This window comes from Orycteropus afer, unplaced genomic scaffold (genome assembly GCF_000298275.1).
Source record: "Orycteropus afer afer isolate SDZICR_OR568_19922 unplaced genomic scaffold, OryAfe1.0 scaffold00267, whole genome shotgun sequence".
Lineage (NCBI taxonomy): Eukaryota > Metazoa > Chordata > Mammalia > Tubulidentata > Orycteropodidae > Orycteropus > Orycteropus afer.
Window position 1 is genome coordinate 2,763,877 of NW_006921854.1, and position 27,869 is coordinate 2,791,745.

The window sequence follows — 27,869 nt, forward strand, 5'->3', positions numbered from 1 at the left end:
AGACGACATATAGCACTGGGCAAGTCAGCTGCAAAAGACCTCTTTCAAGTGCTGAAGAGCAAGGATGTCTCCTTGAGGACTAGGGTGTACCTGATACAAGCCATGATGTTTTCAATCGCCTCATCTGCATATGAGAGCTGGACAATAAATAAAGAAGACTGAAGAAGAATTGATGTTTTTGAAATGTGGGGGTGATGAAGAATCCTTAAAGTACCATGAACTGCTAAAAGAACTAACAAATCTGTCCTGGAGGCAGTGCAGCCGGAATGCTCCTTGGAAGAAGAATGGCCAGACTTTGTCTCACCTACTTTGGTCATGTTGTCAAAAGGAACCATTTCCTGGAGAAGGATGTCATGCTTGGTGAGGTGGAGGGTTCACGAAAGAGGGGAAGGCCATCAACGTGGTGGGTTGATACAGTGGCTGCAACGATGGGCTCAAGTATAGCAGGGATTGTGGGGCTGGTGTGGGACTGGGTGATGTTTCGTTCTGTGAGTCAAAGACGACTCGATGACCCCTAACAACAACAACATCATTACAAATAAAAGTCACTTAGATTTTAAGAAATAATTCTTGAAAAAAAAATCCAGTCAGTGTCTCCTCTGTTTAGATCTTTCTCCTGGGGTCTACACGAGATGACGTAGGAGGTGATGGTTAAACTGTGAGCAATGACTAACTTGTTTACATCTAATAATGATAATAAAGTAAAGAACGTAATTGAGAAAAAGTGAAGGAGATGACAAATTTTCAGCTTTGGCAATTTCAGTCATTAATCTCAAGTAAGCACAACTCCAACTTAAAGGTTTTAAAAACTAACGTAAGAGTGGAGAGGCCATACCTTTGCCAACAGGGAAACTACTTAGGACAACAACAAAAGGGTGCTGGATGAGAGAGTCCCTAAACCCCCTTGTCCTCCCAAACCCTCCAGACTGGGAGTCAGAAAAACTGATACTAGGGGAAAAAATATACGTTGTAAGCTACTGTGCTACTTAAGTGTGTCCTTCCTCGGTGCAGGAGATTGTCCCACAGAATAGTCCTAGCTCCTCACTCAAAATCCTTAGTAGTGTGCTGGTCCAAACTCTCGGCCCCAGGTATAAGGTGGGGCCAAAGGAGAGGAAAAACTGGCTACAGATCACTAAGGAAGGGAGACCTGCAGGGCCTCTACAAAACCACAGAGTGGTGCTGCCCAGAATCAGTGGGCCATCTGTCATGTTTCACAGATGAAGAAACTGAGGCCCAGAGAGAGCAGTGCTGTGTTCGAGCCATCACAAGTATCAGAGGCTGGCTTCAAACCCAAGTCCTCCTCCGACTCTACCACAACCTTCCTATTTCTCTGGAAAGAGAGTTTCTGGGAAAGGAGATGTCAGGACCCTCTTCTCTCCAGCAATTAAGTGGAATCTGTTTGCATTAAAACACTTCTTTCTGGGGACACAGAAAAGTCACATTGCTCTGTAGAGTCCCACCACACATTCAGGTAGATATGGCTTAAAATTCTGAAAATAGATCCCACACATTCAGTGGGAGAGTATGAAAACATCAGTGAGGAGACACAAGGTTCCGTCCCTGGAGGAGAACACTGACTTGCCACTCGGGATAGCCTGTCGCTCCCGGGCAGAGAATTCAGGTGTGGAGGCTGGAAAAAGAGCAGGTAGTGCTGTGGGTTCACACAAGAGTCGCCGACAAACGTGAAGAGAAAGATGATCCTTAAGAGACCAGCACAAGATAGCATTTCCCGGAACGTCACTTAGGTAGCGTCAGAGGCACAGAAAATTGTGTTTCTGTCCATTTTGTCTATGAAAGGTTGGTATATGGTAAGCATTTCAACTCATGGTATCACTGAGCTGCTCACTGAAATGGCTTTCCTGCCTTTATTCTTCTTTTCGTTGGTTTTGGTAGTTGTTGTTGAGATTTATTGCACTCACGCATCCCCCTTGTGGACAAGAAGTGTCATGATTCAAGAGCGGGAAAGACTCAAGATCTGGAGGCGTTCAAGTACTCCAGGAAGTGATCCTTCCAGAATCGGCCTGTCAGCCACATGGTAGCAGCAGCAGTTTTGGTATCTGTACTTGTTAATGCAATACTGTCCTGCTATTTAAAATGCTTCCACCTACCAGAGGTATATCAAAGAAAAGGCAAACCAAGGCATTTACGTTGGCATAGTCACAAGGTGTAACAGGTACGAACTCAAGTGCGACGTCTTTGAGGCAGGGCCTTGGCTTTTAGTCACTGTTTTCCCTCTAGGTGCTAGTCAAGGGCCTTGAATGGACAGTGAGCATTCAATCAATATATATTTTTAATGAGATTTGGGTGAAAATTTACAGAGCAAATTCACTTTGCATACAGCAGTTCACATACACTTTGTCTCATGACATTGACCACAATTCACTACAATGCGACAACTCCCCTCCAACTTCCTCCTGACAGTCACCTTTTCCCTGTGCCCATCCTTCCATGCATCCCGGCCCCCTGAGCTGTCTCCCTGTGCATAAACAGCCCTTCTTTCTCCCATAAATCAGTATTTCTTGATAAATTACTTTATTTAGTACAGATTTCTTATGTTAACGGGTTGAAGAGAAGTCATTTATGTGAATGGTTGCTTTAACCAAATCACAAGCAGAATTAGTCCAGTGAAAGTAGGCAGATACTGTTCTAAGCTTATTTTGAAATGACACTTCTCTCTGACTAGCTTTCTCTGGGTGGCAGCCCCACCCTCAGCTCCCTGCCGTGGCTGGGGTGGCAGTGGTGCAGACTGTTGAAGGCCACCGCAGAGGAACAGCCACCAAGTAGAGCTTAGGTGTTCCTCCTCCACCGCAGCTTTGGTTCTCTGAAGAAGTGACGAGCAGAGGGTGAAGGTAACACAGGGCCAGGGGTCAAGGACTTCCGGTTCTCTCCCGAGCCCCTCCCCAGCCACCCTGCCAGCGCTCCCCTGCCCACTCGGACTCTGAACCGTGAGAACAGTCTGTACCGCACACTTACTTGGCAGCGGCATCTTTTCTCAACTGCTCATGCTTCATAAGGAGATTTTTCCGGTCTCGGAAAGCTTTTCTGACCTTATATCCTTTGTAGACAGCCTGGATTTTGAAGGCAGCAATGTCTTGGATAGCCGCAATGGATAGGGCACCATGCTCCAACATGAACTGGATCACTTCATGGCGCTCACCAAGCAAAGCATAGTCAAGGGGTGTGTATCTGAAACAGGGAGACGCATATACACTTAAAGTACTGCGACACAGTTCAAGGCGCAGCTACACTAGAACTACTGTGCAACAGAAGGACACCCACTCTAAGATGTGGAATGTTCCTCATGCCAGGCCACCTAGTTCTGGTTCTTTAGAAACTCTGAGGGGTGAAAACGAGGGCGAATGTGGCTGGGGGACAGTGCTTTGTGCTGCTAACCATGCCAATGGCCAAGTTCTGCTCCTGGCTCACGAGTTAGGGGCTGTGCAAACACGGGGCCACTTTCCTCCTTCCTCATGTGCCAAATACTTCCCAGCTCCTACCCGCAAAAGTACTGCAAATGCAAGTCTGTGAGATTCATAACTTTGGGCCATGATTAACAATAATAAACACTCATGAAATAGAAAATATATTCCAAATGGAGAGATGTAGTGTACAGTAAGAATGGCACTTGAAATCACTACAGAAAAGATGGATTATTAATGAAATAGCATTAAGACACCTGGGTAGTCATATGGGGAAAAAAAAAAAAAGATTCTTACATCCCATCTTGCACCAAAATAGATTCTGGGTAGAGCAAAGATCTAAATATAGAAAAAGAAACCATGAAAGTACTATAAGAAACTATGGAGGGGTCCATTCTAAGAAAAAAATGGAAGTAGGAAGTCCATTCTAAGAAAAAAAGGTATGAAATTCAGAAATCATAAAGAAAAATAAAAAAAGGACTGATAAACACTACTATAAAAATAAGAACATTTTGCAGGACAAAATACACTAAAAACAAAGTTAAAAGATAGTTTCCTAAAAAAGAAAATAATTCATAATAAGAGAAATGCAAATTAAGACTAACATGAGAGAATGGTCTTCACTGATTTTCAGATTAAAGATCTTCAGGATTGGGATCAGGTTTGGAGGAAGACTCATTAACACCCTGTGATATGCAGGTGACACAACTTTGCTTGCTGGAAGTGTGAGGATGACTTGAAGCATTACTGATGAAGATCAAAGATTACATACAGCCTTCAGTATGGATTACACCTCAACATAAAGAAAACAAAAATCCCCACAACTGGACTAATAAGCAGCATCATGGTAAATGGAGAAAAGATTGAAGTTGTCAAAGATTTCATATTACTTGGTTCCACAATCAACACCAGTGGAAGCAGCAGTCAAGAAATCAGATGATGTATTGCCCTGGGCAAATCTGCTGCAAAAAACCTCTTTAAAGTGCCGAAGAGCAAAGATATCTCCTTGAAGACTAAGGTGCACCTAACTGAAGCTATGATATTAATCGCTTCATATGCATGTGAGAGCTGGACAATGAATAAGACTGAAGAAGAGTTGATGCTTTTGAGTTGTGGTGCTGGTGAAGAATGCTGAAAGCACCATGGCCGGCCAGAAGAACGGACAAATCTGTCCTGGAACAAGTGCAGCCAGAATGCTTCTCAGAAGCAAGAATGGCCAGACTTCATCTCACCTACTTTGATCATGTTGCTAGAAGGGACTATTCCCTGGAGAAGGATATGCTTGGTAAAGCGGAGGGTCATCAAAAAAGGGGAAGGCCCTCAATGACATGGACTGACACAGCAGCTGCCATGGTGGGCTTAGGTACAGCAAGGACTGTGAGGCTGGCACAGGACAGGGCATGTTTGGTTCTGGTGTACATAAGGTTGCTATGAGTTGGAGTTGACTCATGGCACCTAACAACAACAACAACAAAAAAAAAAAAAAATCAGAAAGCTGAATAACCACTGTGCTGGCTTAAATTGTGTGGTTATGTATCAACTTGGCTGGGCCTGGTTGAGTGGCTGGGCAGCTGGATGTAGTATTCCCCATGATGAGACTGGTAATCAATTCCATTGTGGAATTTACTGTGAGCAGCTGAGTAGCTGCCTTAGGGATATGGTCTGGTCCCAGAATATAAGGAGAAGCTTTAGGACTGCTCTATGGCTTTTGACATGTTGGAATCCTGTGTGTAGCCGAGCCGTTGTTCAGCAGCCTGCCATGTTTCTTGCTGATCTTGGGACTTTTTCTGGACTTCAATCAGGGCCTGCCATGTGGTTTGATAATATTGGGACTGTGCCTTTTTACTTGTTGGCCTTGGGCTTGTCAGCCTCAGCAGCCAGCAGCTGCCTGAGTGAGAAGACGCTTCTAGCTCCAGTGGGCCGGGAGCAAGAGGCAGCGCTGAAGCTCAAGGCTGAAGGGCTTTCAACCAGCCCCTAGAGCCTGGTACTTTGAACTCGGATGTCTAGCCTCCCAAATGGTTAAAAGAACACACTCCTGGTTGTGAGGGTTACCTATTTGTGATATTTTCTATTAGAGAAGCACCAAGTAACCAAACAGGTGGGGGACAGGCTCTTTCACATCTACTTTAACCTCCAGGGGAGATATTTTGGCAGCATCTATGACTCATCTATGAAAATGGTTCATGCAAATGCCCTTTGACTTACCCATTTCACTTATAGATATTTATCCTGCAGACAGGCTGTCATGTGTGAAATGCTTTAGGTACAAAGATATTCACAGAACCACAGTTTCATAGCCAACGGATGGAAACAAGCTCACTGTCACCAACAGAAGACTGGTTAAGTAAAGCAAAGGCCATTCACAGAATGAAGCCATCTGCACAATGCAGCCACTACCACCGTACACAAAGAAGGAGCAGTCTAAGGATGCATTGTTAAATGAAGGGGAAATAATCAAGAAAGCAAGAAGTAATTAAGGCACATGCTGCACTGGTGTGAAAGAATGTCACGGTCGAGCTCATCTGTGGGGAGTGACATTCAGTGGGAGAAGCTTCGCAGTCCCTAAGGGAGACGGGGTTGACTCCTGCCAGTGGGCTGCACGCACAGCCACTGGCCCTCTGTCAGTAGCTTGGTGTTGCTAGGATGCTGAACAGCTTGCCGCGGACCTTCCAGACTAACGTGGACCAGGAAGAAAGTCATGTCATCATGCTGATATTCTTCCAAAGTCAGCAAGTGGAAACCCTGTGCATCACAATGGACTGGTCCACAGCCAGTCACGTGACGGCGCAGGCCTGACAGCAGGTAGCCCGGCTGTGCGGAGGGTCGCCGTGCGCAGGGTGACTCCACAGTGGCTAACAACCGGAACGTGCTCCTCTGTGGAACAGATATGTCCACAGGTGTCCCAAGAAACCGGGGACAGTGACGCCTCGGAAGAAAACCAGTTGTCTCAGACGTTTAATTTTACTGAACGCTCAGTGACGTGCTGTGAACTCTGTACAATGCACATGCCGCACCTTTTTGGTAAACAGATTACTTAGAGAGGATGGGCTTTGCTGTCACACAGTTTTGTATTTGAATCTCAACTTGGCTACTTTCTAAATGAACAATTTTAGGCAAATACCTTTACAGAAATAAATCAGATAAACACGTAGAAAAAAAAATAATGCTCAGCCATCCATATTTCCATTCTCAGAATCAGCCGCTTACCATCTTGGCAGGTAAGTTTTCATTTCTTAAAGAAAAATGACTACTTTGTAAAGATGATACGTATTTTAAGAATTCAAACAACACATAAAACTATAAAAATTGAAGTTAAAAAACCACCACCTCTAATTCTATCATCCAGAAATGGCAATGATGCCGGTGCCACTTTTTCAACAACTTATTTGATGCCTCTTAAGTGTGAGCTTCTCTCATCTGTAAAACAAGACCACCCTTTGCAGAGTGGGCGTGAGGAGGAAACGAAATACTAAATGTGAGGAGGACAGCCACGTGCCCGGCACAAGGGAGGCCTAACAGCTACCAGCTGTTGTTCATCACAGGACGTTGCTGCGTGGCTCACGAGGCTGCACTGGCTTGGGGTAAATACTACTTCCTTCGCACCCGGACTAGCACTTAGGACCGCTTCCTGACTGCCACTGCTGATGGCACTCAGCTGACTGACAGGAACCCATTCCAATCAGAATGTAAGGAGGTAACAAACATCACGTCACTTATGAGGTGGAAAAAATGACGATTTTATGCATGCATGATTAGACATAGAATCATCCAGTGCTCATAGGAAAAAATAGTCTCTCTTCAAAACTCTTCTAATCATCACAGGAAGAAAGGAAGAAATCTTCCAATAACAAGCAAAGGGTGTCTTGTCAAGCCTGTAAGGGAACTAGGAGCTCTGGGGGCATAGTGCCTAAGGCATCTGACTGCTAACCAGAAGGCTGTCAGTTCAAGCCCACCAGCTACTCCTCAGAAGGAAGGGTGGGCAATCTACTTCTGTAGTGATACTGCCTTGGTCGCTATGAGTCAGATCTGACTAGACGGCAGTGAGGTTTTTTTGTAAGGGAACTGCACGGCATAAAAATCTGTGTGTTTGCAAGGAAGCCCCAAATGCTGAAAGTAAAGAACCTCCATTTTTGGAAGCTCGACTGTGCTATGGCTGTCCAGGGACCCGAAGGCCCTACAGGCTGCCTACACCGTAAACTTTAAAATATAATTAGGTAGCATTTTGTAAGTTCAGAAGAACTGTTTTTTCATTGAACTGTGTATTCTCTTTCATGACTACTTTTCCTGGTGGAAAGATGATCAGAGCCCTAAAAAGCCCAAAGAGTAGGGCTAACTAGAATTTTAATGATTATTGCTCAGCATCTTCATTTCATAAGTGAACAAACATCCCCTGAAAGGTTAAGCATCCCTCTCGAGGCTACCGAACTAGTTATCTGCAGAAGCTGCACTAGAACTAAGATCTGGTGGCTCCCAGTTCAGTAATTCTTCTACAATATACCATCAGTTATCGAATGTAAGTTCCCTATAGAATGGAGCTACTTCTAAAAGCAATGTGCAAACACTCATTTAGTAAGTCTGAACACTTTTTCCTATAATTATTACTATGTAGTAACTTTCCTATAGCAAGCATAGCAGCAGGATTATCAAAACCTGCTTTATGACATGTAAGGCCCAACTATGCTTCTACTTACACATATGACAAAAAGAAACAACATGAAGCCTAAGCTACGATAGAGAATGCTGAACTGGGAGTCAGGATACCTGTGTGACCCTGTTCTCTGAGCTTCTGTTCCTGATCTAAAAGATGAAAGAAAGAAGAACTAGATCACTTGAGTCAGTTATGGATTGAAAACTGCATTGCAAACATTTTCATTATGAGAAATTTCAAGCATAAACAAAAATAGAATAGCATAATCAATCATTCTATACTGCGTACCCAGATTTAACAACTAGTAAGATTCTCACCACATTTGTTTCAACCCCGTCCTTTGTATTTTTGCTAAAATAGTTAAAAGTAAGTTCCAGAACTGCTATCATTTAATCTCCTTATTTCAACATTCATCTATAAATAATATGGATATAATCAGTGTCATTACTATATTAGCTAAATTAACAGGAATTCCTTAGTAAAATCTTAAGCCTATTCCATATTAAAATTTTTCCAATGTTTTCAAAAATGTCTTTTTTTTATGGTTGGTTTGTTAAAATCAGAATTCTCAATTTTTCATTCAAGGAAATAAAATCCACAAATCTCGTAGGGTTTTAAGACTGAATACCTAACACTGAAGCAACAGCTCCCTCTGTGATTGCTACTACCAAATCTATCTTCATTCTAAACTCAATTCACACACATTCAAGGGCTGTGAATATTACCATCAATGTCAGAGTGTGACTGTCAGGTAGTTATTGACTGAAAGGCAGCAGAAGTTGGCAAAAATTATGTCTATGCAGTGCACATCAAGTGGTTAGTGTCAATGCATAAGAAGTAAAAATTAGCACTGTGTTTGATGGTAACCAGCCAAGATACAATGTAGATAAAGACAAGAGATGAGATACAATTGGACTTGCCAGGCAGGACTGCTCTGATGGGATGAGTAGAGTACCTAAACTGGAATGTCAATAAAGATAAAAGGCAATGCCAAGTTCTGACATTTGTACCTCCAGGTGCATTGCTGATGAAGCATAAAGGACACTGGGATATTGCCCCTGTCCATTGTTATCTATGGATTGACAAGTACAGTTAGGAGGATTTTTCCCTTGGTCCTTTGGTCTGTAATTAACAAACGCTTACTGCAGGAGGCAGTAAGTACCTTAAATCATGTGGTTATTACTTAGGTCTGAACTTTGAACTATAAGGAATATATTTTTCATTGTTTCTTAAAAAAATAAGGAAAAAAAGCAGTCAGACAGTATATACTATTATAGAAGAAATTATTTATAGAAATAAATCATCACTTCTTCTTAGGATTCTTAGTCTTTCCCTTTTTGATTTTCAGGGTTTCAAAGGGTAAAATCTTCAGCTCCGTCACATATCTGCTTCAATGTCGAAACCTCATCACGGAGAATTACCCTTGGCTTTCCAGCTTCCTTGAATATCCAGACCCTAAATCTTCAAGTCTCTTTTGTTTCTCAGTTGTCAATTGACTATAATAGAGAGTTTTTTTCCTATAATCACTCCCAAAGTAAGACACACTAGTCTGCTTTCTCTTGTGGCATGCACTGAGTTCCAGCACCTACTTACCAAGCACCTAGTTATGAGAAATACAGAGATAACTATGATCTTTAGAAGTTTAGTGGGGAAGACAGACTGCATAAAACTATACTACAAGGCAAAATGTGCTAAGTGCTGTAAAAATACACAGAACAGGAGAATAGAAGACGGGACATATGATCGTGAGATCAGGACAGTCTTCTCAGAGGCTGTATAGAATGACACAATTAACAATTAGGAAGATTACTTTGGTAGCAAATTAACTGAATGAAGGAAAGATCGAAGGAAGGAAAACAGTGAGGCATTACGATAGTTCCTGAAAAGAGTAAATGAGGACTAGAATTAGACAACGGTGCTGGTAATGAAAAGGGGAGCATAAAAATAGACATTATGGGGCGTGGTGGAAGGACAAGGAGGGCAAATAAAGAACTTTTGAGGCCTAACTGACCAGGAGAGCAGTGTTTCGGGGGCTGTAAGAAAGGTGATAAACTTCATTTTAGATATACTGAGTCTCATGTGCTAGCAACATGGGTAAGGGAATCCAGTGAGATGAAGACAATGTGAACCAAAGAAAGCACTGAGTCTGAAATGTAGATTTATTTACCCAGGTAATTGCTGAAGCTTTGGTGGTAGATCAGATCACCGAGGGGGACAGGCTAGAGAGAGAAGATCCCAGTTCTTGAAGAATGCTTTTATTTAAAAAATGAAAAATGGAAGAAGATCCAGAAGAAATGGAGAAAACAGAGAGACAACACATGATTTTTCAGTTAGGAATTTCTCAACCATTCAGACACAGATTTTAGTATAATCATGACAATGGAAGTTAGACTGCAAATGCATGAAAGGTGCCTATGAGGAAATGGAGGCGATGAAGACAGCCTAAGAGAAGGAAAACGCTAGGCAAAGGAAAGGAACTTCAGCAAGAAGAGAGCTGGAAAATAATAAATGGGGAGAAGTTCGGAACAAAGTGGCAAGATGAGGGTTTGGTTCCAGAATGTTTCCTCTGAGATAGTTGCCACCACTCACCTATCAGTTTGTCATACTGTGGTGGCTTGCGTGTTGCTGTGAGCAGGAGCTATGCCATCGGTATTTCAAATACCAGCAGGGTCACCCATAGGGGACAGGTTTCAGTGGAGCTTCCAGACTAAGACAGACTCGGAAGAAGGAAGGGGCCATCCACTTCTCAAAGTATTGGCCAGTGAAAACCTTATGAATAGCAGTGAAGTACTGTCTGATATATTACTGGAAAACTTTATGAATAGCCCTGAAATACTGTCTGATACAGTGCTGGAAGATAAGCCCCTCAGGTTGGAAGGCACTCAAAATATAACTGGGGAAGAGCTGCTTCCTCAAAGTAGAGTTGACCTTAATAACATGGATGGAGTAAAGTTTTCAGGACCCCCATTTGTTGACATGGCATGACTCAAAATGGGAAGAAGCAGCTGCAAACATCCATTAATAATTGGAACATGGAATGTACAAAGTATGAATCTTGGAAATTGGAAGTTGTCAGAAATGAAATGGAATGCATAGCAACTGATATCCTACACATCAGTGAGCTCAAATGGACTGGTTTTGGCCATTTGGAATCAGACAACCATGTGATCTGCTATGCTGAGAATGACAAGTTGAAGAGGAATGGTGTGGCATTCATTGTCACAAAGACTGTTTCAAGATCTATTCTGAAGTACAATGCTGTCAGTGATAGGGATAATATCCACATGCCTATAAGGAAGACCAATTAATATTACTGTTATTCAAATTTATGTACCAACCACAAAAGCCAAAAATGAGGAAATTGAAGACTTTTACCAATTCTGCATTCTGAAATTGACCAAACATGAAATCAAGATGTATTGATCATTACTGGTGATTGGAATGCAAAAGTCGAAAACAAAGAGGAATCACCAGTAGTTGGAAAATGACACCAGAGATCGCATGATAGAAACCTGCAAGACCAACGCCTTATTCATTGCAAATACCTTTTTTCAACAACATAAATGGTGGTTATACAATTGGACCTCACCAGATGGAACACAAAGGAATCAGATCGACAATATCTATGGGAAGAGGAGATGGAGAAGCTCAATATCTTCAGCCAAAACAAGGCCAGGAGCTGACTGTGGAACAGACCATCAGTTGCTCATATACAAGTTCAAGTTGAAGCTTAAGACAATTAAAACAAGTTCACAAGAGCCAAAATATGACCTTGATTATATCCCACCTCAATTTAGAGACCATCTGAAGAAGAGATTTGATGCATTGAACACCAATGACTGAAAACCAGGGGAATTGTGGGATGACATCAAGAACATCACCCATGAAGAAAGCAAAAGGTCATTAAAAAGACAGGAAAGGAAGAAAAGACCAAAATGGATGTCAGAAGAGACTCTGAAACTTGTCCTTGAAGGAAGAGTGGCTAAAGCAAATGGAAGAAATGACAAGATAAAAGAGTTGAACAGAAGATTTCAAAGGGTGGCTCAAGAAGACAAAGTCAATTATTATAATGAAACGTGCAAAGACTTGGACTTAGAAAACCCAAAAGGAAGAACATGCTCAGTATTTCTCAAGCTAAAAGAACTGAAGAAAAAACTCAAGCCTCAAGTTGCACTACTGAAAGATTCAATGGGCAAAATATTGAATGATGCAGGAAACATCAAAAGAAGATGGAAGGAATACACAGAGTCACTGTACTGAAAGAATTGGTCAATGTTCATCTATTTCAGGAAGTGGCATATGATCAAGAACCAATGGTATCGAAGGAAGAAGTCAAAGCTTCACTGAACGAATTGGCAAAAAAGAAGGCTCCAGGAATTGACAAAATGTCCACTGAAATGTTTCAAGAAACAGATGCCATGCTGGAGGCAGTCACTTGTCTATGCCAAGAAATTTGGAAGAAAGCTACCTGCACAACTGACTGGAAGAGATCCATATTTTTTACCCATTCCTAAGAAAGGTGATCCCACAGAATGTGGAAATTATCAAACAATATCATTAATACTACACACAAGTAAAATCTTGCTGAAGATAATCCAAAAATGGTTGCAGTAGTATATTGACAGGGAACTGCCAGAAATGCAAACTGGATTCAGAAGAGGATATGGAATAAGGGATATCATTGCTGATGTCAGATGGATCTTGGCTGAAAGTAAAGAATACCAGAAAGATGTTTACTTGCATTTTATTGACTAGGCAAAAGCATTCAACTGTGTGGATCATAATAAATTATGGATAGCAGTGAGAAGAATGGGAATTCTAGAACATTTGATTGTGCTCATGAGGAACCTGTACACAGACCAGGAGACTGTTGTTCAAAGAGAACAAGGGGATACTGCATGGTTTAAAATCAGGAAGGGAGTTCATCAGGGTTGTATCCTTTCACAAAACTTATTCAATCTGTATGCTGAGCCAATAATCTAAGAAACGACTATGTGAAGAACATGGCATCAGGATTGGAGGGAGACTCATCAACAACCTGTGATAAGCAGACGACACAATCTTACTTAAAGTGAAGATGACCAGGAGTGCTTACAGATGAAGATTAAAGACTATATATATGGTCTATGGTATGTATTACATCTCAACATATAAGAAAACAAAAGTCCCCACAACTGGACCAATAAGCGGCAACATGATAAATGGAGAAAAGATCGAAGTTATCAAAGATTTAATATTATTTGGTTTCACAGTCATCACCAATGGAAACAGTGGTCAAGAAATCAGCCAATGTATTACACTGGGCAAATGTGTTGTAAAAGACCTCTTTAAAGTGCTGAAGAGCCAAGATGTTTCTTTGAAGACCAAGGTGCACCTAACCCAAACCATGGTATTTTCAGTCACCTCATATACATGTGAAAGCTGGACAATGAATAAGGAAGACCGAAGAAGAGTTGATGCTATTGAGTTGTGGTGCTAGTGAAGCATACTGAAAGTATCATTGACTACCAGAAGAAGCAACAAACCTGTCCTGGACGAAGTGCAGCCAGAACGCTCCTTGGAAGCAAGAATGGCCAGACTTCGTCTCACCTGTTTTGGTCATGTTGTCAGAAGGGACCGTTCTCTGGAGAAGGATATCATGCTTGGTAAAGTGGAGGGTCAGTGAAAAATTGGAAGGCCCTCAATGAGCTAGACTGACACAGTGGCTGCAGCGCTGGGCTCAGGGACAGCAAGGACTGTGAGGCTGGCGCAGGACCAGGTGGTGTTTCATTCTGTCGTGCATAGGGTCACTATGAGTCAGAGCTGACTGACGGCACCTAACAACAACAACAACAATTGCCTAAAGAAACACATCTTGTCGGCCTTACCGAATCCCTGGTCTTGGCCAATCAGGACCCCTGACCTTGCCAGAAGAAGGCCTGTTTCCTCATCTGTAAAATGTGAGCTTGCCCTTGTGTATTGGTTACCCAGTGCTGCTCTAACAGAAGATACCACAAGTGGGACGGCTTTAACAAATAGGACTTTATTCTTACAATGTTTGGAGGCTAGAAGTCTGAGTTCTGAGTGCCAGAATCTAGGGGCTATGTAAAAGCCCCTTGACCTTGGGCTTCAGCTACACAACCTTAACCACACCTTGGTAATAGCTAGAGTTTTTAACAGGTATAATATTTCATGATTCTAAATCAATATTGCATGTTACTTTTCCTCTTTTCTTCTGGTTCAAGATTTCTTAATGTATTTCCTTATGAATATATTTATTATTTCTGAACCAGTGTCTAAGCTTGAGATTTTCTAACCTGGCAGAAAGCATGTGATATGAACCAACAGTACACACTTTTTACCAGCAATTTACCTCTCTTCGTTGTTTTCCATCTGATTAGGGAAAGCAGCAAAGTCTAGCAATAATTTAATGGCATCAAGGTATCCATTGTTACAGGACCAGTGCAAAGCTGTTCTTCCCTACAAGCAAGAATGAAAATCAAGAACATGTGGAATTAGTACTTTTGGACAAATGATTACTTTTGTAACTCAAAAACATCAACAGTGCTCCCCCAAAATGCTTCATTAGAAAAGAAGAAAAGTATTAAGTATACAATAGAAGAAATGGATAGTATTGTAACTAAGTGATCAAAATTAACACTACCATAAGTGGCATCATATGCTTCTATGATAATCTGAGAATTAGTCAATATCCCTTATGTAATATTCAAAACAAATATAAAACCTGTATTTAATTATGAGGTAATATAGGACAAACCCAAATTAACTAAAATTCTATACAATACATGGCCTATATTCCTCACCAATTTCAACATCATGAAAAATAAAGAAGTAAGGCATGAGGCATTGCTAGAGATAAAGAGGATATTTCATAATGTTAAGGAACCAAAGAGGAACATAGCACATCCTAAATCTGAATGCACCTAATAACATAGCCTCTAAATACATAAAGTAAAACTGACAAAACTAAAAGGTAGGGGGATAGTGAAATCCATAACCATATTTGGAGATTTTAACTCATCTTTCACAATAGTTGATAGAATAAACAGACAGAAGTATGTAAAGATAACAGAAAACCTGAACAACTCAATGAACAAATTTGACATAAGTGACATATGTAGAACACTGCATTCAACAAGGACAGATTCAGCACTCTTCTCCAGTGTACACAGGATACCTACCCAAATCAGCCATATACTGGGCCATAAAGCAAATTTTAAAATAATTCAAAAGATAAAAGGAATTTAGAAAATTTAGCCAGAACTCTGTGTGGCAGGTAGAATAATGTGACTCCAGCCAAGCATATCTGATGCAGCTCCCTTCTGCTCAGTACAGTGAGGTTGCCATTAGTCAGAAGTGACTTGATAGCAACAGGTGGTTTACAAACTGTAAGGGATGTATCCCTAATTCCATGAGGACAAGGACCATGTTTTAACTTATTTTTCATTGTGTTACTTTTATATATAGTAAAATACTTGATAAATATTCGTTGCATAATGTTGCTGAGTGATGCAAATGATTTTGAAATCAAATATGCTAATTTAAAACAGTTAAAATAGCAAAAAATGAATACTAGCTATATTGAGAGAAAATGATGCATTCCTACACAGCAGGGGGAAGTACCGATTAACCCACGTCTTTGAGAAATCCATTCAGCGGTACACATCAGAGCCTAATCATATTCACACCATTTGTGGCTTTAACTGAACAATCTAAGGAAACAGTTTCCCCAAAAGTTACATGGATAAAGATGATTAACCTAACATTCTATGATAATAAAAAAGCCTTTAAAATAAGAAATTACTTATTTAATTCTAAAAATTTGATTAAAGGTACAGTTTGGATCTTGACCCTTCCACTTAGTAACTATCACCTTAGGAAAATTACTTAAGCTCCATAAGCTTCAATTTCCTCATCTGTAAAATGGGAATAATAATAGCAACTATAGTATAGCAGATACAGGGAGTATAGGGTTGCTGGGAGGAGTGAATGAGAACTCTGAACTTAAAACTTTGGAATATTAAGTATTCACACTTATGAAAAAGAGTATATACCAAATGGGAAAATGGTGGTGACAATTTTAAGTGGACAAAATGTGTTTGTAAAATCATGTTTTCTAGAGCTACACACACATACACATGCACGCATATATAAACGTACAAACACATGCACACATACATACATGTGCCCTCTCTACATAGTTTATCATTTCCTGGAAGTTATAAAATTATTCCCATTCTGTATTACTGCTGTATTACATTATATATGGATATAGACGTTTACGAATAACAGATGGATTTCTGGTGATTATTTACTAAACTGTTTTACAACAAAGAAATATTCTAAACACTGAGAAAACGTGAGGGAACCGAGGCAGCCTCAGATTCTACCTCTTTGTCTTGAATATTGGGGTCGGCATTATTTTCCATGAGCACAGCCATACAGTTGATGTACCCCCCATATGCAGCACACTGTAGAGGGGTTCTCCCTGCATAATCTTGTACATTAGGATTGATCTTATTTTCTATCAATATCTGGCAGACATCGGCATTTCCTCCCAGTGCTGCCCAATGTAGAAGAGAATGTCCATCTTGGTCAACCAGATCAACCCTTGCTCCACCTGAAAAGACAAAAATATAATGAAAACATCAAATATATGGAGTAATTATAAAAAAGAATACAAATCATTCCTCAAAGAGTTAAACACAGAATTACCATAGGATCCAGCAATTCCACTCCTAGGTATAATACACCCCCAAGAATTAAAAGCAGGGACTCAACCCAATACTTATAGACCAGTGCTATGAGTCGGGGCCAACTCGACGGCACATAACAACAAAAACAACAACAACTGCAGTACTATTCACAATAGCCAAAAAGGTGGAAGCCACCCAAAGGCCCACCGAGATGAATGGATCAACCAAATGTGGTATGTGCTCACATGGGATATTACACAGCAATAAAAAGGAATGAAGTCCTAATGCAAACCAAGCATGGATGAACCCTGAAAGCAACGTGCTGAGTGAAATAAGCACAAAGGATGAGTGTTGCGTGTTTCTCAATTATGTGAATGATCTGAAACAAGCAACTTCTAAGGGGCAGAAGGTGGATTAGAGGTTACCAGTGCTGGGCGTGGGGAGAATCAGGAGGCCATGCTCAACAGGTGCAGAATTTCTGTTTGGGTCATGGAGCAGTTTTGGAAATAGATGTTGGTGATTGATGGCTATACAACATTGTGAATGTAATCAACACCATTAAACTGCACACTTAAAAAAGGTGAAAATGGCAGATTGTTTTTTACTTTGTTATGGTGAAAACATACACAACAAGACATTCACCAACATAACAACTTCCACATTTACAGCTTAGGGGCATTGATGACATTTTTTATGTTGTGCCACCATTATTGCTGTCCTTTTCCAAAATATCCCACCACCATTAGCATAAACTCAATGGCCCCCAAACAAAAGCTTCCTCTTTCCCCCTCCCTCCTACCCTTGGTAACCACTAATTATCTTATCTTCGGTATATGTGTGTGTGTGTATGTGTCTACGTATATATATACACACACACCCAGTTGCCTGTTTCAGATCATTCACATAATTGAGAATCACACAACACTCATCCTTTGTGTTTATTTCACTCAGCATGTTGCTTTTAGGTTCATCCATGTCTGGTTTGCATTAGGACTTCATTCCTTTTTATTGCTGTGTAATATCCCATGTGTGCGTACACCACATTTGGTTGATCCATTCATCTGTTGATGGGCCATTGGGTTGTTTCCATGTTTTGGCCACTGTGAATATTGCTGCAATTATGTGTATGTGTATATATATATGTGTGTATATATATATATATACACACACACACACACGCACATATATATTCTAACCTGTCTAGGAATTTTTCCTCCCCTCCTCTCCTCCTCAAAACTTCCTTCTTAAAATGGCAAATTTTATGTTATATATATTTTACCACAATAAAATTTTAAAAAATTAAAAAGGAAAGAAGTAAACAAATATAACAGTCCAGCGCTGTTAGCAAAATGCTTCCACAGAAATGATCTATTTCAGGGTTTTACAAGAAGTCTGTGAGCTGTTCAGGGTATAAATCATTCCCCTTTTATATATAATGAAACTGAGCATCAGGGAGGTGGAGTGACTTCCAAAATCAAACAACTGTCAACAGGCAGAGCCGGGCACGGAGCCAGCGTTCCCAGTGCCAGGGTTAGTGTCGCCTCCTGTCCTCCCACCCATGTGGCCTCTCTGCTATGTAAAGCTGTCTTTTAAACCAAGCTCACAAGAATGCTTATGTTTTGAGAGTGACTCGTGTGGAGCACTCTTAATAACTAACCTTTAATAAGTGCTTGAATCACCTCTTTGTGTCCCATCTCGCAGGCTCGGAAAAGTGGAGTGTGTTTCATGACATCAGTGGCATCTACTTGAGCACTATTTTCCAACAGTAATTTCACGGTGCTGACATGGCCAGAAAGGGCAGCAGCGTGCAAAGCTGCAGAGGAAGCAAAGAAGAGGCCAATTCTTTACTGACCACGTGCCTTCTTACCATCCTGGTTATGCCTCTTCTCCCCTTCTGACGTCCCATCATCCTGGGGCAACGCAACCTGGCCCTCAGGACACCCTTCTCCATTCCTCACATTTATAGATCCTGGTTTCCTTCCTACTCATATGTATCACTCACATTTTCTGCCCTCCCCCTTTCTTATCTCACTGTTTTCTTGTTGACTGGAAATGGTATCCTCTTCTTAATCACTACTTTATTATCTTTTCCTCTTGCTAAGAAAGAGAAACAACAATGACAAAAATCAATGATTTACACGGTGCAGGCAATTCTGCCACCATTCCACCCAATAAGCAGGCAAGCGGCTGGCCACTTCATCCGAGTGTTCCTTTAGTCGGTTACCTGTGCTCCTCCTCTGGCTACTACTTGGTTACCTGTGCTATTCCTTCGGTGGTTCTGAAAGTATGTGCATCTTAATTCACTGAGTGCACTTGTCATACAATACTCCAAGTGCAAGCCAGCTACTCTTTAAGGCTCATTTTAGAAACGATCATTTCAACGTTGGAGAGGAACCTGAGCTGTGGAATGTGGTCTCCTCTCCGGTGCCTTCCTGAGCGATTTTAAACAGTAACGTGATTCTCATACTATATTCACCCCTGCCTGTGTTTCTCCACTGTTGTTGTTACTGAGTCTATTTCCACTCAGAGAGACCTAAGGGGACAGCGTAGAACGGCTCCATCACTCTTTGGGTTTGAATTTGCCCTGATAACAGACTAGAAGCCTGGGCCAGTTCTGTCTAAGTATTATGGCTCCATAACCCCTACAACAGTGTTTCTGTCATAAAGGGTGACTGTAGACCCAACTTGCTTGTAACAATGCAGATTCCTGGGAATTTGTTGGGAGCCTCCTGTGGGCTGGATACTTACACAAAGGCTTGGAATTGAGCAGGGTACTTGTGGTCTGAGCTCTAATCCTGGAGCACACCAGAAGGCTGCTTTCCAAAAAAGATGTGAAGTTAAACTAAGAGCAAGGCTAAGGACAAAGTGGAAGGCTACACAGGAATGGAAGTTTGAAAAAAAAAAAAAAAAAAAATGTTCTGACCATTTATAAACTTGGTGTCCTACATGCCTGCACTGTACTCCTTAAGAAACTTAAGGTCTACGTGAAGCTTTGGTAATGTATACTTTTGAAAATTAGTGCTTTTATCATAAACTTAGTATTGGCTAAAAACTCCTTTTCTATCATTCAGAGGTGTGGTGGTCTAGGTATAGAGAGGGAGAGAACAAACCATCCTCTCCCAGGGCTGCATCCATGGTGTTGGCAGCCAAACAAGAGCTTATCCAGGAAGACAGGTAGGTACAAATCACGCCACTAGGTTTCCACAGGGCAAAAAAAGAAAAGAGAAAAGGTAGTTGAGAAGCTCATCATCCCGTTCTTCTTCTCTTCAGTGTTATTGTGCGGTTGGAGGATTGTTCCTTCTCTTCCTGTTTTGTGATTAGGATACAGCACACAGTGCTGAGAGCTCCGAGTGGGCAGTGACCACTAAAAAACTCATCCCTTTCTTACCAACTAACACATAGCTAGCTCATTAGAAAAGGAGATTAAACGAAGCGTCTAGTATAAGTTTTGGATGCAAAGCTGACTTGAAGCTTTGAAGCTTCTGGAGTCACAGGAGGTGATCTCTAAAGTGGGGAGTCAGGAGGAGTTACTGTTTCTCATACCTGAGTAAAGAGAGCTGTGAATGAGATGGGTGAGAACATACGCAGGTGTCAAGACAATTATTAAAAATATAATTATACATTTTTGAAGATATAAATAATAAGGAGCTCTGGTGGAGTAGGCCCTAAGGCATTTGGCTGCTAACCAGAAGGTTGGAGGATCAAACCCACCAGCTGCTCTGCAGAGGATGATGGGGCAATCTACTTCCATAATGATTTACCACCTTGGAAATCCAATGGGGGTTGCTATGAGTCGGAATCGACTAGATGACAGTGAGTGTGGTTTTTGGTATAATTGATAATGACTAAACAAGCATAATTTTAAATGACAGATTCACACCTTTTTACACAAAGATAAATGATCATAAGAGTTCCCATAATCACGTCTAAGTTTTAAACCAAATGCCACCATCCTCCTGGTAGAAACGTGTTCATTTAGCCACAATACTTGGGAGAAACAAAGCTTTTGGAGTGGCAAACTCAAACTCATGAAGTGAAGAAGACAGGCAGACATGTCACGTCAGGAACAATGATTATAAGGTACTGTTTTCCCAAGTTGTACAGCACCATGTGCACTTTGAAACATAAATAAAAGCAAACTGAATGTCTGCCAGTTCTTACCTGTACCTCCGTATTTGTCTGCCATGTTAATGTCAATGTCGGCTTTTAAGCTCAGCATAGTCCGAAGGACATCATCACTGCCTTTCCCAGCAGCCCACATAAACGATGTTCTTCCTTCAAGGTCCGAATCGTCTTTCACTGAAGGATGTTTTAAAAACACTTTAACTGTTTCCTGAAAGAAAACCTCAGTAAATAACTGAGACAAAGTAACTGTCAACAAAGCCACCAGTACAGTGACTTCCACTTAGAAGTAAACTATTTTCTCCCTGCTTTTGAATCCAATGAAATAATATTTTTATGAATAACAAAATGGTAACTGCCATTGAAAATAACTATTAAATATTGAAAATAACAATCCCCTGTCCTTGAGTTTCCACAGGACTTCAGAACATAACCAAACTCCCTCGTTCAACATCCCTATAACTGAGAATGAGCACCTTCATCAGGTTTAAAACCTTATAGGTCACTGTTATAGAGATGAAGTGACAGTTGAACTATTCCAAAATATTTAGTGTCATGACCACCATAAAAATGTAAGTTTTCTCAGATATTTTACATGCAGGCATGACTGTTACAAAAGTAACTCTCTCCTCTCACTGTGTGTTGTGCTATACAGTTTGAAAATGGTTAATGCATTCATTGAATGGTGGTCATTCCTGAGAAATGCAGTGTTAATTCACTTCAACAAATATACATTCAGCAACTCCCATATTCAAGGTTCTTCTCCCATGCAATTGTACACCAATTAGGACCAGTAGGTTAATTCTAAAAGTACCTGACTTAATTTTAATGGAAAATATTCACAAAACATTTGTCTCTTTGGTCAGAGTCTCATAAACTTTTAAGAAGATAGAAACTTTTCCTTGAGTGGAAGTAGAGTTTCAGAACAAAATGAAACAAAACATTTTTGGAGGCTGTGAGTTGGCCAAAATTATGCAAAATGTTGACTCTCAATATTTTAGAGCAAGAAGAAATTCAAAGGCTCACCTAATCCAGCCCCTCATTTCACAACTTAGGAAATTTAAATTCAAGTTCACACAAATATAAGATTATAACCCAGGGCTAAATCATAACACTCTTTCTGCTGCTTCATACACTGCTTCCTGAAACCATCTGCTGAGTTGCTGACATACCACGACTTCCTGCCTCCTGGGCACCTACCTCTCTGTGTCTTCCTTTTCCTTAGTGTTAAATGTTGGTGATTTTTGTAGTTCGTTTTCTTTTACTAATTTGCAAAAATGTTGACTGTGATTTGCTAATGATGAATGTTGGCCTGGTTGGTTTTGTGTTTGTGTGTCTGTGTGTGTATTTTTTAAAAAGACAGTGCTCCCTTTTGTGAGTGAGTAGGGTCCAAAGAGATCAAAGAACTTAGGAAATTTGTACAACTATTAAAAATCAACTCTGAAATTGGCAGATTACCCAAAGCAAGTATTTCTTTGAATACACATCCATAATGTTCTACCATTCTTTCTACTCCCATTAGCACAGTTACTTAATAGTGGTATCTGTATGTATGTTAATTCTGGAGTCTAAAATTGGGTTTAAGAACTTGAACTTGGGCTCAAGATCTTAGGTAAGTCATTTATCTCTTGGAACCTCAGTTATTTTCATCAGGGGATGACACGACCTACCTTGTATGCTTGTGTTGCACTATGGATTGATTTCTGATTGCCATAGATCAACTAGACTGTACCAAGTGAATTTCTTATCTATTTGTAGCAAGAGAGAGCTCCTCTTCAAAATACCACTTTGTATTTTTCTGAGATCTTGGAAGATAATGAAAGACAACAGCTTACCAAAGCTCTAGGTGATAAATAGAATAATCTTTTTTAGGACAGCTTAGAAGGAGGGACTATAGCTACTGTTGTTCTGGGTACCAAAAGAAAGAAGGGTGAGAAAGTAAGATATTTTAGCAATCTAAATATTCAGTAGTACATCTGGGGAGGTCAGGAAGTGGGGATGATACTATACTGATGATATTATCCATGTTATAAATTATTATAATTTAGTGAAAATCAGAGTATTACCACACATGCCATGTTGTTTTTGTTAGGTGTTGCTGGTTCTAGATCATCGCGACCCAATGTACAAGAGAATAAAATACCACCATGATCACAGCACCATGACCACAGTCATGGCCATGCTTGAGCCCATCGCTGCAGCCACCGTGTCAGTCCTTCTCATTGAGGGTCTTCCCCCTTTTTGCTGACCCTCCACTTTACCCAGCATGATATCCTTCTCCAGGGATTATCCTGATAATATGACCAAAGCATGAGAGAGAAGTCTAGCCATTCTTACTTTTAAGGAGCATTCTGGCTGTACTCCTTCCAAGACAGATTTGTTCTCCTGGCAGTCTATGGTATGTTCAATATAATTCACCAACACCACAACTCAAATGCATCAATTCTTCTGCAGTCTTCCTTAGTCATCATTCAGCTCTCACATGCATATGAGGCCACTGAAAATACCATGGCTTAGGTCAGGTGTACTGCAGTCTTCAAAGTGACATCTTTGCTCTTTAGCACTTGACAACAGATCTTCTGAAGCAGATTTGCCCAATGCAATGCATCATTTGATTCCTTGACTGCTGCTTCCATGAGTGTTGATTGCGGACCCAAGTAAAATGAAATCCTTGACAACTTCAATATTTTGTCCATTTACGACCATGAGAGAAGCTGAACCCGTGCAATGGGCAAGCCTTGAACTGCCTGCAGCTAAAAACCCAGAAAAGCGAAAGGAAGATATAATAGACTGAGTGGGAGAGGGGGGAAAACCATTACCTAGTTCGAATTCCTAATAATGTAGCTGAAGTGGTGCTGTGCTGCTGTAATGTTTTGTTGTAGAAGGTCCAGCATTTCAGGGTCAACAGCAGGGTCTTAAAAACCAAAGTCTGATGATCTTTTTGTGCCCTCCGTCTTTTTGAGTTACATGAAGTTAATTGTTTATTTCTTCTCAGTCAGAGGTGTGTCCTATACTTGAAGAAGCCAGAAAACAGCTCATAAACATAGTTACGATATTTCTTAGTATGTTGTTGTTGTTGCTATGTGCCGTCGAGTCGGCCCCAACTCATAGCGACCCCTCCTTGGGTTTCCGAGGCAGTATCATTACGGAAGTAGGATTGCCCAACCTTCCTTCCGAGGAGTGGCTGGTGGGTTTGAACCGCCAGCCGTCTGGTTAGCAGGCAAGTGTCTTAGCCACTATGCTACCAGAGCTCCCATTTCTTAGTATAAGCAAAGAAATATTAAAGAATATTTGTTTTCTGCTCACATCTCTTTTGTCCCGTGATTCTTAAGATAGAATGTCAAATTTTTGGTAATTTTTCCATGGACTTTTGTTCCTATAATACTTGAAAATCTTTAAGGAAGAGAAAGAGCTCTGTGTTGTTTTTTTCCACTTGGGACAGTTAACATCTTCCAGGAAGATTCTGGGATAGTATAAGTAATTAAAGGGGAATATATGCAGTGCTTAAAATTAGAATTAATTTGCAACTAAGTGAATTAAAAAATTACATGAATAACTTATATTACTTTCCAGGCAGTATACTTTAAGAGTACAGGAGGGATTGTGATTAAGAATATAGAGGTATCAATTTGGTTAAAATTCCCCATTTTATGAGACTAAGCACTAATATTAAACATCTCTTTCTTGATCTTGTCAAGGTCTTTGTATGGTATTGACTAAGATGTGCCTGATTGACAGCCTATAACCTCTTAAAACCTTTGTTTCATATAAAAAGAAATTATATCTGGCCTCCTGGATGGAAAACTGTATCTATAAAATTGTAGACTTAAAACTTTTGGAAATATATTTTATTATAAAAAAATTAAATATATAAGCTCTGCTTTATCACAACTATATTACCTGTTAGAAAAAATAGTTTAATTCTTTGGAGTTATTTTTTTAGGATTTAATGAAAAGCTTGACAATTCTAAATGATAAAATGTCAAGTATGTGTTATACTTTATTTGATATTCAATCTGGATATCACAGAATGAGATTATTTATGCTGATTGAGTCTACTAAAGACAGGCTACTTTTTGAAGCAGTGTAGGGCTGAAGAAGAAAATTAAGAAATGTTATGAAGGCCACAACTGTCACAATTCGGGTTAAGCATGAACGATGCTTATATTGATTAAAATTATTCCCCAAACCCTTAAGTGCTTTTCTTTCTTTGGCATTAGTGAAATTCTTGTTTCAAAAAAAAAAAAAAAAAAAAGAAAGAAAGAAAAGAGAGAAAGGCAGAAGATAACTATTAGATATAGCTAAGGCATCTGACTACTAACCAGAAGGTTGGTGGTTCAAACCCACCAGCCACTCCACAGAACCAAGGCTGGGAAATCTACTTCTATAAAGACTTAATGCCTTGGAATCCCAATGGGGGTCGCTATGAGTCAGAATTTACTCAATGGCAGTGGGTTTGGGTTATCACGATATTGCTTATTGGTCCAGTTGTGAGGATTTTTGTTTTCTTTATGTTGAGGTGCAATCCATACTTAAGGCTTCAGTCTGACTTCATTAGTAAGTTCTTCAAGTCTTCTTCACTTTCAGCAAACAAGGTAGTGTCATCTGCATTTGCAGATTGTAAAACAGTCTTCCTCTAATCCTAATGCTGCATTCTCCTTCATATAGTTCAGCTTCTCAGATTATTTGCTTACCAAACAGTTTGAATAACTATGCTGAAAGGATTTGGCCTTGACATACACCTTTCCTGATTTTAAACCATGCAGTATCCCATTGTTCTGTTTAAATAACTGCCTTTTGGTCTATGTACAGATTCCTCAAGAGCACGATTAAGTGTTCTGGAATCTCCATTCTTTGCAAGGTTATCCATAATGGCTTTGCACAGTCAATAAAATGCAGGTAAATATTTTTCCCATATTCTTTTCAATGACATCCCTCATTCCATGTTTTCTTCTGGATTCGGCTTGATTTTCTGACAGTTCCCTGTCAGTATACTGCTGTAACCATTTTTTAATTATCTTCAGCAAAATTTTACTTGCATGGGATACTAATAATATATTTTGATAATTCCGCATCCTGTTGGATGACCATTCTTTGGAATGGGCACAAATATGGATCTCTTCCAGTCAGTTCGCTAGCTATTTGTCTACCAAATTTATTGGCATAAACGGGTGAGTGCCTCCAGTGCGGCATTCATTTGTTGAAGCATCTCAAAGGGTATTCCGTCAATTCCTAGAGCCTTATTTATTTTTTATACCAGTTCCTTTAGTGCAGCTTGGACTTCTTCCCTTAATGCCACCAGTTCTTGATCACATGCTACTCCTGAAATGGTTGAACAATGACCATTGTTTTTCTGGTTCAGTGACTCTGCGTATTCCTTCCAACTTTCTCTGATGCCTCCTGTGTCTTTCAGTACTTTGCCCCTAGAATGCTTCAATATTGCAACTCAAGGCTTAAATTTTTTCCTCAGTTCTTTCAGCATGAGAAATGTCAAGAGTGTTCTTCCTTTTTGATTTTCTATCCCCAGGTCTTTGCACATTTCATTACAATACTTTACTTTGTTTTCTTGAGCTGCCATTTGAAATCTTCTGTTCAGCTCTTTTACTTCATCGTTTTTTATTTTTTTAAATTATGATTTGGGTGAAAATTACAGAGCAAATTTGCTTTCCATACAGGAGTTCACATACACTCTCATGACATTGACTACAATTTACCCCAATGCAACAGCTCCCCTCCTACTTTCTCCTGATAGTTACCTCCTTCCTGTATCCAGCCCACCATGCACTCCTGCCCCCTGAGCTGTCTCCCTGTGCATAAACAGCCTTTCTTTCTCCCATGATTGGTCTCTCCAAGGAGTGTATCTACCTCAGGTAAATGTGCAACTCATATACCTGTCTTTTGTTTGGCTGGAAGCCACAGGTGTGGGTTCAATTCCAGACTTGAAGGGCAGCTAGGGGCCATAGTCTCAGGGGTTCCACCAGGCTCTATCAGACCAGCAAACCTGTACTCCCCCTTTTTTTTTCCAAATGATTTTGAGTTTTGTTCCACATTGTGCTCCCAGTCTATCCAGGATTGCCTACATAGATCCCCCTCTGAGTGGTTGACAGTGGTAGCCGGGCACCATCTAGTTCTTCTGGTCTCATAGTCGTATAGGCTGCGGATCACCCAGTGTACCAGTTACTAGGACTAATTATTTCCATGAATCTTTGGTTTTCTTCGTTCTTCTTTGCTCTGGATGAGGAGAGACCCATTGCTGCATCTAGAAGGCTGCTTGCATGCTTTTAGGATCCCAGTTGCTACTCGCCAAAGTAGGAGGTGGAACAATGTTTTGTGTGGTATGTTATGCCAACTGAGCTTGATGTCCCCTGAGACTATTGTCCTGAGCCCACCGGTTCAACTACTCACTCCCTCTGGGTAGCTGGCTGTGACCAAGAAATGACTACAACCTTATCCTTTGTCAGCTCTACTATACACCTGAGAACTCTTACAGAATATACAAATACACTTATAGGACCACTGTCTGCCAATTCTATACATGGTCTTGGGTACACTCCCCACTTCACAGACATACCTAATAGTTCAGCCTGTCCACTCATCTATCCACTCGTATACCCATGTTTGCCTTCACTGACAACACAGTACTGTATGTGCAAAAGGGTTCATCTTTGTTGTCTGTACCTTCCATGTACCTCTCTATGTCTTCCTCTTCCTCAATGCCACCACGTCGATCACTCACATTTGGTACACTGCCATTCTCTTCACCCAAATCAATACTTATCCCTACCTATCTAACAGTGTTCCCTCGTCTCCCCTCCCACCCCTGGTAACCAAAAAGAAAATTTCCTTCCATATCTAAACCTTTCCTTGATTTTTACAATAATGAACTAAAACAATATTTGTCTTTCTGTGATTGACTTATTTCACTCAGCATAATGTCCTCCAAGTTCATCCATGTTATGCGGTGTTTTGCAGATTCTACATTAT

General features: G+C 40.5%; 1 protein-coding gene across 1 annotated transcript in view; it reads right to left on the minus strand.

Moving 5' to 3' along the window:
* Window positions 1–27,869, minus strand: part of INVS (inversin) — a 207,430-nt gene that overhangs the window by 49,487 nt on the left and 130,074 nt on the right. The window contains exons 7-12 of the mRNA XM_007950329.1: window positions 20,925–21,096; window positions 18,421–18,576; window positions 16,458–16,687; window positions 14,420–14,526; window positions 2,974–3,186; window positions 1,579–1,700 (exon numbers count right to left, since the gene is read on the minus strand). Coding sequence (XP_007948520.1) covers window positions 1,579–1,700; window positions 2,974–3,186; window positions 14,420–14,526; window positions 16,458–16,687; window positions 18,421–18,576; window positions 20,925–21,096 — 1,000 coding nt within the window. The remainder of the gene's footprint in view (window positions 1–1,578; window positions 1,701–2,973; window positions 3,187–14,419; window positions 14,527–16,457; window positions 16,688–18,420; window positions 18,577–20,924; window positions 21,097–27,869) is intronic.